Source organism: Cryptococcus depauperatus, chromosome 3, assembly GCF_001720195.1.
Source record: "Cryptococcus depauperatus CBS 7841 chromosome 3, complete sequence".
NCBI lineage: Eukaryota > Fungi > Basidiomycota > Tremellomycetes > Tremellales > Cryptococcaceae > Cryptococcus > Cryptococcus depauperatus.
This window is the reverse complement of record NC_089470.1, coordinates 2336099-2350040: the sequence shown is the minus strand read 5'-3', so window position 1 is coordinate 2350040 and position 13942 is coordinate 2336099. Positions and strand designations below refer to the sequence as shown.

The following is a 13942-nucleotide window of genomic DNA, read 5'->3' as shown; positions in this document are numbered from 1 at the left end:
AAAGGACACAAGAAGCACAAAAAATACAGAAAGAGCAAGACAATCGCAACGAACACCGTCCAGCCCCATACAACTTCCAGAGTGTGATGTCTTAGGTATCATACAAGTGTTCAGGAGAATCAGGCTCGACAACTAGTCGGCCGTTACGCTTCTTGTTGAGGAGACGCTTGACCTCCGCCCAGATAATTTCTCGTTGTTTGACAAGATCATACTGTCTTTCTGGCCTATAGCCGCTGTATTCATTATTAGCTAGTTCCTCGGCATGATGGACGAAACCACATACAGAAGCAGGTTACGGCTGATATTGGCAGCATATAAAGAGTTGTCATGCTTGTACTCAGGCGGTCGGTGTTCATTGATAATCCTCTGTCCGCCACGTCTTTCGAGCTCTTCCATTTCAGGTACATTGAGTTGAGGCCATGCCTGTCTTATGGCTTCCCACCCTGTATGTTATGTCAGTTCATGAAGCAACCTGGTCATGATACAACGTACACCAAAAGGAACGACCATCAGTCTGGATTTCTGATTGGTGAGACACTCTATATGTTGTAAGATGCTTGGTGGAAAGGTCGTATCGATGAGCCGCCCATTGATCCGTCTATATATCATAAGTTCAATCTTGTTGATGAAAAGTGGTAAAACAAACCTCGTTACCAAGAGGAGCAAGAGCAACTATGATTCTAGGAGGCTCCTTCTGACCCAAGCAATCCCAAAGCTCAAGTAAAATTTCTCTTGCTTCATGATACCGCCTCTATAACTTCGTCAGCTTTGTTGGAACTTGGCATGAGAGAAACCGACACTGTGGACAGCCACATTGATAGCGATCGCCAAGTTAGGTGGAACAAAAAGTTTGTCGCACGGTTGAGGTGGATTCTCACTCAAATTTCTTCTCACCCAGCTACTTTTTTTTAGTTCGGAAACTTTTGTAATCATCAAAACTTACCGCTTGAAAGCCAACATCAAGAATACACTCAATGGGAAGGCGTCAACCTGCCTGCCAAGACTGATATCTTCTAAAGCTCTGACAAAACTCTTTTCGTCTATGATCAAGGCCCAAGAATACAAGCGTTGCGTAAGCATATCCCATGGCTTCCAACCACCCATTGGAGGATGTAGAGGATCGACGACATGAATCCGGTCGCGTGGAGGAGTATTGTTATTGTCGTTGGACGTAAAAGGAGAAGTCATCGTCTCATGGAGCTTCAACTGCGCGGTGCTTACAGCATTGGATGGCTGAGTGGCCGCAGGCATACTGTGAGTCGTGCCAGAAGGAAAGGCGCCATCAGGACCAGCGGTAAAGTATTGAGTTTGACCGGGTAAATTGGATGTATTAGGTTCAAGTGCTGTCGCATAGATTGTTCCAGGAGCCTGCGATTCCGCGCGACCCATACTAACAGCACGAGGTTGACCAGGCTGGGGAGGATACTGATCTGGCTGAAAATTACCAAACACGTTCGGCTGAATAGTGGCACTTGGCATTGTTGTGCCAATTCTGGCTTGAGTCAGTGTGTCGAAGAGTGTAGAATTAGGAGCTTGAGACCTCTGGCTTTCTGAGGGCTCCGGAGGTAGGCTCTTTTCGCGAGGATTAGGCACAGCCGTATCAGGTAGAGTCCTCTGTTGGTCCACTTGCACTCCATCAAGCGTTCTACCTGCAACTGTAGGCGGTTGAGACTCTCTCGAGACAGTTCTTGAATTGGGAGAGGCTCTTGTACTGGCCTTGCCATTGCCCATGTTTGACTCAGTAGGAGCGAGGATATTGATGGTTGGAGCAGTGGCAATTAAAGGAGGTGGAACGTCGTCTAGTGGATAAGGCAGTTCAACCTCAGAACCCCATGTAAGAGCATCGGCAGGGCCGTTAGGCCCTGAAGTGTTGCGGCTCTGTGATGTGGAGACATTAACACCTGTGGCATCCTGATGTGTGTATTGGATAAGAGCAGCCTGTTGAGTATGAGGGTGTTGGCCAGAAATACCCTGGGTAGAGGCTAATGTGGGAGGTACTTGCGTACTCACATACTGAGACGAGATGCCCTGAATTGGGACATAACTTATAGGTCTATTTGAGTAGTCAGAGGCGCCACTAATAACTCTCTGTCCTGGTGTATCTGAGAGTGGTACGGTCCCAGGAGCCACTGAGTTGTAGCGCATTGAACCAGGAGACACGGTAGCGGGAAGTACTGAATTAGGAGGAAGATTGCCCAATGTGTTAGCTTTTACCTGAGACCCGCCAGATAAGACATTATGCGCTAGACCATTAGGCATGTGGATCCCGTCTTTTAGACCAGTTGATGGTAAGCCGTTGAAAACAGGATCTTTAGTAGGCATCCTCGGAGCGTTTCCTGAATCATAAGAATTGAAGGAAGCTTGAACCTCAGAAGGCGGGAGATTAGTTTGGTGCTCAAGAGCCGCAAACCGCTGGTCAAAGGCGGAAAGGCGGGCCATAATCTAGCAAACGTCAACTTCGCACCTAGATGAGAGAGAAATGGGAAACCTACATCCCGAGCCCAGGCTGGGGTCTCCTGTGCTTCTTTCTGACCTTCTTTGACAGTCTTGTCACTCCTCACACTTTTTCCACTGACAGTTCTGCCTTTCTTATCTCTACCGTTTCTTCTCTTACCCTCCTTAACATCTTTGACTCCGTCAATGACTCGATTTTCCTTCTCTGTCAAAGTGGGTGTCACTCTAGAAACAGGGATTAATCCCTCCTCCACTTCTCCTGCTTCTCTCAATTCTTTGAGTTCAATCACACGGGCTCGAGCAGCACGCTGAAGGGCTTTCTTGGCTTCTTCTCCAATAAGATTGAGACGAGCAGCATCAAGAAGCTGACAGAGTGTCTCGTCGTGATATCTGCTAGCCTCAACGAGACGCTTGACATGACTCATAGTAGTTGGTGCAGCGCTCTCGTGAAGAGACTGAGCCACAGATTCTACCTCTTCTTGATTTTCGAGGGAATCAATCTGTTGTCCAGCTCCTGAAGAGTGGTAGATAACAGGTGTTGCAGTGGCGTAGACTTGAGAATTCATATTAACACCGTCAGGATTTTCGATTACTGTCTGTTCAAATTCTTGAACAGAAGCATGAGGAACTTGTGCAAGAGGCTCCTGGCCGTGCATAAATCCAGGAGTTTGAGCGTGAATAGTTGGCACTCCCTGAGGGAGCATGGTGCCGGCACCAGATCCGTGGGCCCATTGTCCAAACATTGCCTGGGCAGGTTGACTTTGCTCATATGCGGTAGGAATATAGGCAGCGGTGTGAACTTTGCCTTCACCAGCCTTCATAGTACCTTCACTAGCAGCAGAACCACTCATGATCCTTGTACCCGCTTTGTTTTGAGATTTAGCTGCAGGCGCTCTAGTACCCGGCTTAGTAGGTGCTTTACTATGAGCCTTTGCATTGTTACTTTTGTCGACACCCGCTGTTGGAGCTTTAGACGATGCGTGGTGAGTTGGAACTTTGGATGTATGAGTGTGTTTGGACGGAACAGCAGATGCAGCCTTGGAAGCTAATAAATGGGCCCGAGGAGAATCTGGTGAGAATTGCTGCTCGCTTTGCGATCGATGATGAGTGTGCGTTTTGTTAACCATTGAATCATTACCAGTCGGTGCACGGGCCTGTAGAAGCAGATATGTCAATCACCGCATTTTCTTCAGTATCATTATCAAGAAGGATTGAGAACAAAGCAACTTTAATTGTCCTCAGACAAAGGCACAGAGAAACCGTATGCCAAAGAAAGGAGAGAAAATATGGACTTACCGTGTACTGAATTGGATCGCCATTGGATTGCACTGCGAGTGATTGTCCAAAAAGCCCACTCTCGGTCCTCGCTCTTTCTCTCATTTTTTGTGAGTCATCGGCTGGAGGTGCAGTTTGCATTGCTAAGCGCTGCTTTGTACCAGATGCTGCCCTAGACCGTGGCTCAGTTCGCACGTCAGTACGGGTAGGTGACTGAACTTCATCCTAATCGAAAACTCAGTCAAATGCAGAATGGGCTAGGAAAACTGATACTCACATCCTCCACCGTTTCCACAAAAGCGCTTCTGGCTTCGGGCGATCTTCCAGTCTTGCCTATGGATCGTTCACGTTCCTCCAATTCAAGTATATCCAGCAATCCAGGGATACCAATACCTCCAAAACCGCCTAAACCAAGCCCTCCTGGTACTCCAGAAGAGTCATGCATAACCATGAGAGGTCGAGGAACATTCATCCCAATTGGAACTCCAAGAGGCATGCGAAAGATGTCGGAAAAACCAGCTGGCGCCGCCTGCATAGATGGCCTGGCACTGACAGGAACACCATTTTGATGCAAAATGTGCCCAAATGAAGGGCCCGAGGTGGTAGTCTCAAACGTATGCCGAGGCCCTTTCTGTCCGCTAAGGTACTGTGGCTGATCTGACATGCCCAAAATTTCTCGCATCTTGTCCTCCAGCTCTTCGTCCACAGTTCTCTGAGCTGCTTCCAATTGAGCAAGAGCAGCTGCGCGAGCGTCTTCCATGGCTTCCTTCCGTTGAGCTTCAGCAGCGGCATACGAAAACGGATAATCACGATGTGGTTCATGAATGTTGTATTCTGTGTGCTTTTCGTCTTCGTCAGAACTGGGTTGAGGTCGAGCAACGTCCTTGGATATGGGAGAAGGAGGCGCATCTGAAGGTGGAGGTTTGCGTATGGTAAATTTCGACCTGTCGAGGGATTCTGCCATGGTCTGAAAGGAGATTAGCATTCGCAACGAACAAAAAACGACGTACGCTTTGTGGTAAAGGTACGATTGCTGGGTTCACTCCATGCGGTTTCCCCTCTAACCCAAATGTTCCCATCCCGGGACTTGTTGCACTCATATCTCCGGGAGTGTCTGCTCCTACTCCCTTTCCCATGCCTAAACCACCCAGTGCGTACATGCCAGCCCCACGACTGAATGCTTCGCTCTCTGGCCGATGCATCTCTCTCGCATGGTCTTGATTGATGGGATGTCCAGCATCCCCTATAGCGGAAAAAGGAAGTGTAGGTATATTTGGCATTGCATAGCTGTAGGGGTGTCTAGACTGTGGCGGGTCAATCATCGACTGAGGTCCTACAGGTGATTTAGTTATACAATAAACTGACAAAGATATAGACCTACGTGAGGGATAAGGTCCAAACATGCCTTCTGGAATTGAGCCTTCAGAGGGATGTTGAACACCTTGTACCCAAGGTAAAACTAAATAGACATTAATATTCTCAACATGCTACACGCCTTCAATCCGTTTTACAGATGCGTGTGTATTACTTACCCTTTGCGCGTGCACTGTTCATTGTTAGTCGTCCAACTTGATACACACGTACAAGAAACAACGTACGATGGCGTTTTGTCTGGTCTATCACCTGAGCTCTTGGACTCCCTTACTAACGTCGCAGGGGATTGAGATTTGCCTTCACCTTCTCTTGGCAGATGGGAACCTCGAAGACGATGGAGTCCTACGTAAGAAATGGGTGAAGAAGGCGGGTCGTATGTCCAGATGGAAGAATGTGGGTTTGATATTGTCAGTGCCATCCTCTTAATGTCTAAATAAATCCTGGTAGTGGCTCGGGTGACGAAGGGAGCAAAGATGGACACAAAGGAATACGAGAATGGCAATAGTTCATTCTCTGGCCAAGGTATATGAATCAACTCCAGCTTCCTACATTCATAGATGGCACTGCGACCGGAAGCGGTCAACCAGAAACATCCAGTACGTGTCTCAAAGGACCGCGTCACAGACGAGAGCGGTCCAGTGTATACATTCTGAAGTTTGTTGGAAGGCATGGGATAGGCCCACACAGTATACAACCCCCTTACACTCACCGCCCACAGCATGTAGGGGGAAGGAGGAGGAAGACTCACCATAGTCGACGACATCAATCCTTTGGCTGGCCTTGGGTGGAAGCTCGCCTGGCTGTGAAAAGGTCTTTTGGTGAGAGCGGAGTAACTTGGTAGGCATTTTGGTGCCAGGAATAGAAGAATGTGAGAATCAAAAAGATTTAGAAAAGGAAAAGTTTGTTGCTGTTTAGGTTGCCTCAACCTGATACACAGCAAAAGGAGGTCCGAGCGATATGACCGCGTTCCACGCGTCGGTATATACGTCACCACGTCGGTTGAGTCAGCTTTTGTCAGTCGACAATGTGGTGGATGGGTGGCAAAGGCGAGCCTTGGTGAGTGGCAAGGATGAGTATATAGCTGCATTTATCCTCGCTCTTGACGGCAGCTGCAGATAGGACGAGAGTGGATCGCATGTAGAATACACAAGTCCTTTTGACTGTTGTATGGCCGATAATGGCAAGCAAGATTGGGCGACGAGCAGGTTGGGAGGATTAGCGACATGCTTGTGGTCGAAGCAGATGGAGAGGTTGTTGAGAAATTCATGTCGCGTGGCTAAAATACTATAAAAAGTTATGACACAGTGAGAGATTTGACCAAATGCCACCTCATCTTGTGATGAATGGCGCGTATCAAAAAAAAAGCCACATATATTGTTGGGATTTGGGTGAAGCGGCAATGAGAGGGTATGTGAGATGCGTATTGTAGATGTTAAAGCGGGCTGGTTTTGTGGTAATATGCAGCAACAATCTACTCTGGCAGTTAGCAACGTTGGTAAAGATGGCTAGGGTGGGAAGATGCATAGTGATCCCAATCTCGTTCATGGGTATGCGGAGGCGTTGAATTGGATACATAAGTGAAGTTTTGCTATAAATATATCTGCATAGCTGTTAATGATAATATCCCAACGACCTGTGCAAGATGCAATTATGATGCCCTATAGATATGCTCCCATACAATAGAAAATGACCACACAGATGACAACCTTTCACTCTCAATCAAGTAGAGCGCCATTCTGCTGCACGCCCTTGTTGACAACCTGCTCGCTCCACGTCTTGGCCGCTTTTTTCCCCCGGTCTACATTGACTTTTGTCAAGATGAGGATGGGTGCCACCAACATGATCAACAGAAACACAAATCCGTATCGGATGTTGCCTGTCAGATCAGATATCAGGCCGACAGCGGCCGGCCCTATAAAAGAAGCAGATTTGTCGGTGAACGAGAACAAGGCAAAAAATGTAGACTCGTGTCTTGGCGGAATGAGCTCGGCGTATAGAGCTCTAGAATAACTGAGGAAGGGGCCAAACACCTATGCCGGTCTTAACTCTGGACAAGGACAGACTACAGACACGTACCAAACCAAACCAAACCGCCAAAACATACATTTCTCCCTCGGTTCGTAACCCTCCAAACGGCAAGATTAGCCCTAAACAGGTATACAAGGGTATCACGACGGCTGCGAGAACGCCAATGACCAGGATTTTGTGATTTGTCAATGGCTTGTTGGAGCCTTTAGACAGTTTTCGTTGAACTTGAGGTACGGCGGTGGATGAAACGACAGCTGCAAGCTGGACTAGGATACCGATGAGAGTGATTTTGCTGGCCGGCATGGAAAGAACGGAAGAGGCATAGAGGATAGCAGTGTAGGTTGTGGTATGAAACCCTGTGTAACAAAGTGGCCTCAATACCTCATCTAGTTATAAAACGGATTTACACTTACCATCCGAAAGGAAAACCCAAGCAAGCAAGAAAAGATACAAATCTGGCAACTGTTTGATCTGATCAACGGTGACCATCCGTCCAATTCTTATCCATGCTTCTTTCACTTGCATAGCCTTGAAATGTGACGATTGGTCAGTAGTGCCTCCTGGTAAACCCAACCAAGCAGGCACAGTGAAAACTGCCCACCAAAAGCCACTCAGGCTGATGGCAAGGCGCAAAGAAAAAGTGTTACCATTCAATGTAATCACAGGAATAAGTAGCAACGCGAGGACTGATACGCCAGAGAAGAAACCAATGGCTGTTCCAGTAGACGATAGGCGAGACATCGTGAGTGAAAGAAGGGACTCGTAATGTTCTGTAAGGCTGACAGGCTCAGGCTCAACTTTAATCGGGTCAGATTGAGCAAGATCCTGCGTCGATAGAGCGCGTACGGTTGAGATAAATCGATTCGAAAGTAGACGAGTTCCTTCGTCTTCTATGCTCAAAGAAGAGTCTGAATTGTCATCTTCTCGTATATCCTCCGCAGATATTCCTTCAGTTACAGGCTCCTCGCAAACAGCTTGCTCCTGGGCCCTCCGTACATCCCCATCCTCTCTAGCAAGCTGAGGTAAGAAAGCATTATTACAGACAATACTAGCCGCGTAGGTCACGTTGCCAACGATAAAGAGAAAAGCAGCAACGATAGCAACCCAAGTGCGCAGAGTTGTCGGGAACAAAAGGAACGCTACACCTGATAGGGAGCCAACATAGGCAAACATTAGAAGCAGACGCTTTCTCCAATATGCTAAAACAGGTCAATCGTTAGGCAAGCCATGTTAAGACAAGATCTCACTAGAATCAGCCAGAGGCCCTATTGAGATTATACAAATAGCCTGACACGCTACCGCGATGGACTTGACATACATGCTATGCACAAGATTGAGCAACGAGGTTCATAGTATCAAAGAAGCACTCTCACCTGAAAGACGCCGTATCGATCCAGACACCTAATACTTTAGCTTTGCAGACCCTTCCCACTGAGCCCCCGCCGTTTTCGTCAATCAGACATGGTTTGTTCATATCTGGCGCATAGTATCCAACCTCACGTGCCATCTCTGCCATCCACCAAAACTCATATTAGTCTAGCATTCTAATGTTGATTAACTCAGCTTGACAACATACGTTCAAGGGTGATGGGCAAGAATATAGCCTGAGGAAATGATGAGCAGCTATCCTCAGAGTCATACAAACTTGAACGTCTTACCAAAGCACAGGCCGAAAAGACTTCTGCAGCAAAGGCATACCAATACCAAGCTCGTACATGAGGAGGTGGCAACATTGAGCTCATCTCTGCCGCTCACCCACTTGAACTAGGGATATGGCTTGAAACGGGCGACTGGTATATATAAGCCAGTTTGAGGTTGAATATTGAATGGTTTGATGATGGAAAGTAGTAATCAAAAAAGTATTTTTGTATGTCCACACAAATACATTGCTTTTGTAGTTGACAAAAAATGGAGATTCCAACGGAAGCTAGACTTGGCTTTTTTTTCTTCCGAAAAGTTGCGAATGGAACAAACTTTGCATTTTACATTCATAAATATTGCAAGTTATCTGCTTGAAGTCACTAGAAAACTGGGATTTTAAAGCTTAGATTATATCCGTCCATCTATATTGTATGGCATATGCTCAGTATTCGAGCTTTTGTGGAACCTGAGCTTTCTGCTCAAGACTGTGGTGTATTCTACTTGCTGCCTGAATACCGCATCACAGCTTCCCACACCATGAGTGCAGCGGCATTGGTAGGGAACGCTCTAAGCACCACAGGAACAAAGCCCTGCATGATGTTAGTGTTAAGATATCCAGTTGGAAAGCTCATTGAGCTCTGATATTGAAAGGACTGGTCACTTACCCTGTAAAATGTCTTCCATCTTGCTGAAGCATTCCAACCTATATCCTTGGAAGGATCATAAGATTCCATCCATATCTGGCGATAGGCATCAAGAACGCCCTTGTATTTGGGGTTTTTAATATCATCAGCTGAAAGAATCAGCAGTTGTGCAAACAAGGCAATGGTATAGAAACCTACCCATGATACGGTTCTTGACGTTGTCCGTGGCTGCAACCATGTCAGCGATATGCTTTGTGGAACAGTTGATGGATACTCGCGTAGTGCAGAAAGCCAATAAACGTTGGAAGCCAGACCTCCTGCAATAAAGTTGGCCAATTCGGTAGGAATTTCCCAACTTGTACCATCCCAAGATTTGAAAACTCTATTGAGAGCCTCGAAACCTGCATTGTTATATCAACATAGACTCTTGAGTGTGTGCAATCCAATTGAGTTATTCCAGACACTCACTGCCAAACAATGCCCCATGAAAACTTCTAAAGCACAAGCTGGCTCCCCAGCATCTCCACATCCCCGAAAACACTCCTTGTTCTCTCACCGTCTGCTTGATAACATCCAAGGGTCCTGAATATAGTATCGGCATATGCGCTGGCTGAACGAGCTGTAGTTGGAGTTTGCATTTGATGATTTCAGTTGGGTGAGCTACTGTCGAGCTACATATGATTGAACTGAGGATTCAACCTTTTGGAGTGAACTTACTTTGTCCAACCAGCAAAGAGACCAGCGATGGTGTGTCCCAAGATAGAAAGTCTCTGTTGGTCGGATCCTGGGACTCTCTCCCCGAGTCCATGGGACAAGAGGAAAGCTCGATAGTTGTGAACACTACATAAGTCATAAAGTATCAGCGACGGACACGGTCAAAGTCTGACCGGTTTACCTTCCCATGAGTAGAGCATCTGTGACCGGCCAGGACAACGCGGGAATGCTGGCGCCTTTATACAGCGCTCTTGACCCCTGTTCATGTTGCTCAGCTGCCACTGCTCTCACAGCAACTGAATCAGATCAACGCACTTCCCTGCTAACTGTTTTAATAAAACAGTCCCAAGGTGAACATTGCAGCCTGGTCTGTGATGTTGGTTTGAGCTCATAAACAAATACTTGTGTAGTTTAGAGCCTACCTTGAGCGTATCAAACGGGTGGCCCACTACGAGCTACACGTGGCTATACTTGTCAGTCTAGATTGCCCGCACGCCACCCAAGTCAAGTCATCTCCTAACCTTTGTCCACCTGCAATTTGTTTAGTCCTCTTTGGCCACTATATGTGAAAGAACATCTCACATACCCCGACAATATTCCGGCCGCAAAACCAGCATAAGGTGAATGGGGCTCACTCGTCGTATCCTCAATTGATCTCTTGTCCTTTTCAAATGGGATATCAGAGTAGATATCTGGATCGGATAGCTCTTCCGGATGCTGGCGCATGGCATATCCCTCCTGCCAATTTTGCTGAGACCCAAAGCCTAACAAAAGACCTAAGCTCTATAGAATTCAACTAAGCTATAGCCGACCGAGTGATGAATACAATGGCAAAAGAAAATAATTAATTAAATCCGTCGCGAGTTGGAATGGTCAAAAATCAAATCAAATCAAATCATTTCTTGATTTTCATTCTGATAAATAATTCTCATTCACAATTCGAAATTCAAATTTACGATATAAAACCCAAAGATCATTTCTAAAGCAGCGCCATTCTAGAATCCTTGCTTGTGAGCACAAGGTCAGGTTTGCTTCTGTGTCCCATAGCATCTAACGCTTATGAAGGCTTCCATTTTAGATCTATCCTTGAAGATCCAATGCCATCTGACCTCTTTCAGCCCTCCCACAAATCCACCCAGTTCCAATCTCCATTCGACTTAAAGTTCTGGTCAAGAAGTTAACCGGGAAATATACACTCACTTTCTCCTTCTCAAAGGTTACAAGAGTTGCATCATAAAGCATGACAAAGGATCCTTTGGTAACCAACCAAGATGCTTCTCCAGCCATCTCAAATCGACGGTACTGGCTAGTCTGTTACAATGGATATATCACTTTATTTATAGGACTCCCTTGAAAATATATAAAGTAGTACCGACCGCCACAGGGCATCCAAGAATTGGGTTTTTGCCACCCACAATGAGCAACCAGACACCGAGTCGCAAGATTATACAAGAGTCTTCTCAGCTAGCTTCATCATTGGAACACTCTTTGCCTCCTTCCTTTGATGAGTCCTCTAGGATTTTGAAGAGTTTGAACGCCACGACTGTTCAATCTTTGCTACATCTGAAAGAGGACGAGTGCAAGGACTCGGAACAGTTTAAAGATGCGCTGGAGAAAGCAGGCAATTCTCTCAATCATTTGGAATTGACGGTTGCCATCTCGACAATCGACTCCAAGGAAAGCCAAAATGCTTGGGATCTGGCTCTCACCTCACTGGAAGAATTGCATCTGACGACAGTCATTGTGAATGGCATGGTTTCGGATGTGCTTGCCGATGTACAATGGCCTGCAATCATGTTGAAAATCTATTCGCACGCGAGAGAGATGCTGTTGAGTGCTGCCATGATCAAACATGAGCAAGTACTGGCTTTGACTTTGGTAACTTTTCAAGTCGCTATATATAAAACGCCTCTTGCTAACCTTAACAGGTTGAGTGTTGTGCAAACGTAGCCGACGAACTTGTAAAGACCATTCAAGATTGCTCGGGCAATGTACCAAAGAAGCTGGTGGACAATATGGAAAGGCTAGAAGTGTATGTGTTGGTCTTAACTTATTATCGCTTATTGGTAAACTACAGTCAGCTGGACACGTTTCAGAAATTATTGGCAGTGACTTCTAAGCAGTCCAAATTTCAACAAAGAATGCTCTCCATAAAAGTGAGGAAGAGTATCAACAAGGCGTTGGAAGATCTTTCTGTCTTCGTCATTGGTTTTGGACTTCGCAACGATAATCTTTCCGTGCCAATATTGTTCAAAAATTTAATGGCATACAACCGGACTGCTATACAGGCACCGCCATCTGTAGATGCAGAAGATGTGTCCTCTGAAAATTCAGATTTGCAGGAGAATGAATCTAGCTCGAACCTGAAATCGGCTACAAGTAAACTCATCGCCGGGAATCAAACACTTGGACCATCCTCTCCCCCTCAGTCAGTGGTCATCATCCCTCCTCCTGGAGACCCTCCCGAATATCAGCCGTTACCTGTCGGGCAGTTGCCTTCCTCAGTTCCATCTTCCCCTGACCCCGCCTTAGGGTTAACGCAAACTCATGAAGCTTTGGAAGCGGCTGAAAAAGCCGTAGGCAAACTTGAAAAAGCGGCGACAATTGCTGGGGTTATTACTGCGGGATTAACAATAGCAGGAAACTGGCTGCCAGGGGTCGAGGGAGTCTGCACTGTTGTCAATCAAATGTTTGAAAGCGCCGTAAGTATTAGCGCTGGCAAAGTTTCCGCTCTAAGATTGGTGAGTTATTAACTTAGGATATGAGACGCAACTCATATCGTAGGTTGAGAGATGTGCAATGGTTAGTGAAGGAGTCGTTCAAGCGATTCATGAAAGCAATGGAGAAGTTTCTGAAGTGATGCAAAACAACATCAATCGTCTCACCTCGTATGTTGATGCCCCTTATTCATTTTCCGTCAAATTATTGATATGCAACACCAATAGGCAGCTTCAAAGACATCAGCAATTACTCGCAAAAGTTGCCAATCTTTCTTATTATCAACTGCTTAGGCGCTCAGGTAAAACCGAAAGCGAGATATTACAAGCTACAGAGGATCTTGAAGATTTAGTGAGAGTGTTCAATGTGAATTTAGAATCTTGGCAATAGGGAAATGTCTGCTCACAAAAGTACATGTAGTTACAAGGACAGATCTTGACTTCAGCATGGCAGGAGGAGTCTAGAAACACTTGGAGAACAGACATTGATACCTTAATTGATGTTATCTTTCAGATGCAGGAGGAAATGCAGAAGAAGAGTGAGTACAGTCTTATCTAAACGCATATTAAGTGCTGATGATAGCTTTGATAGATGATGCAATTTATGCTTTCTTGAGTAGTATTGTATTCAACATGGCCGACAACTACTCTCCATTCAGTGATTTCAACCAAAGTTTGACTGGCCTTGCATCCTCATCTCCACCAGTTATCCCAGGAGGATTTCCTTCCAATGCACTTATGCTGCATCAGCCTCAACAGACTGAGGAAAACAAGTCACAGGGGCTTGAACATACTACCGGATTGGAGATTCCACCGCTTATACAGCGGCAGTCATCTCAAGCATTAGGCTCATCTCAGACACGGAAATCTCAGGCGCCTCAAGTTGAGGGTGTTCAACTGGCAGCCTCTATGATGCGTAGGGCTCTCAACATCATAGAGAGTGCTCATGAAGTTGAAAGGAAGCTTCAACGATCATCCACTCTTTAAGTTATATAACACTTTGGTGGAATTAGATAGAGAGCGAGTATATTATATGTTACTATAAACTTTTATTTGTAAAGCCATGTCTTGAACAGCTCTGAATAAAATACATGA

General features: G+C 46.0%; 4 protein-coding genes across 4 annotated transcripts; 1 reads left to right on the top strand and 3 right to left on the bottom strand.

Annotated features, from left to right (window-relative positions):
* Positions 1-91: 91 nt before the first annotated feature.
* Positions 92-5948, bottom strand: L203_103216 (uncharacterized protein; the record flags this gene model as incomplete). Its single annotated transcript, XM_066212620.1, has 14 exons — positions 92-233; positions 284-443; positions 493-598; positions 647-751; positions 799-898; positions 944-2442; positions 2493-3608; positions 3751-3954; positions 4007-4696; positions 4740-5062; positions 5111-5188; positions 5262-5275; positions 5328-5445; positions 5852-5948. 14 exons carry the CDS (start codon positions 5946-5948, stop codon positions 92-94), a joined length of 4752 nt encoding a protein of 1583 aa, XP_066068717.1.
* An 870-nt stretch (positions 5949-6818) lies between these two features.
* Positions 6819-8873, bottom strand: L203_103215 (uncharacterized protein; the record flags this gene model as incomplete). Its single annotated transcript, XM_066212619.1, has 7 exons — positions 6819-7133; positions 7180-7487; positions 7545-8330; positions 8379-8452; positions 8505-8640; positions 8708-8735; positions 8790-8873. 7 exons carry the CDS (start codon positions 8871-8873, stop codon positions 6819-6821), a joined length of 1731 nt encoding a protein of 576 aa, XP_066068716.1.
* A 396-nt stretch (positions 8874-9269) lies between these two features.
* L203_103214 (uncharacterized protein) lies at positions 9270-10856 on the bottom strand (the record flags this gene model as incomplete). The annotated part of the gene is made up of 11 exons (XM_066212618.1): positions 9270-9362; positions 9438-9565; positions 9615-9644; positions 9695-9817; positions 9885-10087; positions 10134-10256; positions 10312-10388; positions 10446-10499; positions 10553-10585; positions 10652-10661; positions 10717-10856. 11 exons carry the CDS (start codon positions 10854-10856, stop codon positions 9270-9272), a joined length of 1014 nt encoding a protein of 337 aa, XP_066068715.1.
* A 690-nt stretch (positions 10857-11546) lies between these two features.
* Positions 11547-13834, top strand: L203_103213 (uncharacterized protein; the record flags this gene model as incomplete). Its single annotated transcript, XM_066212617.1, has 7 exons — positions 11547-12008; positions 12059-12162; positions 12208-12871; positions 12915-13018; positions 13076-13214; positions 13269-13386; positions 13440-13834. 7 exons carry the CDS (start codon positions 11547-11549, stop codon positions 13832-13834), a joined length of 1986 nt encoding a protein of 661 aa, XP_066068714.1.
* Between the last annotated feature and the right edge of the window lie 108 nt (positions 13835-13942).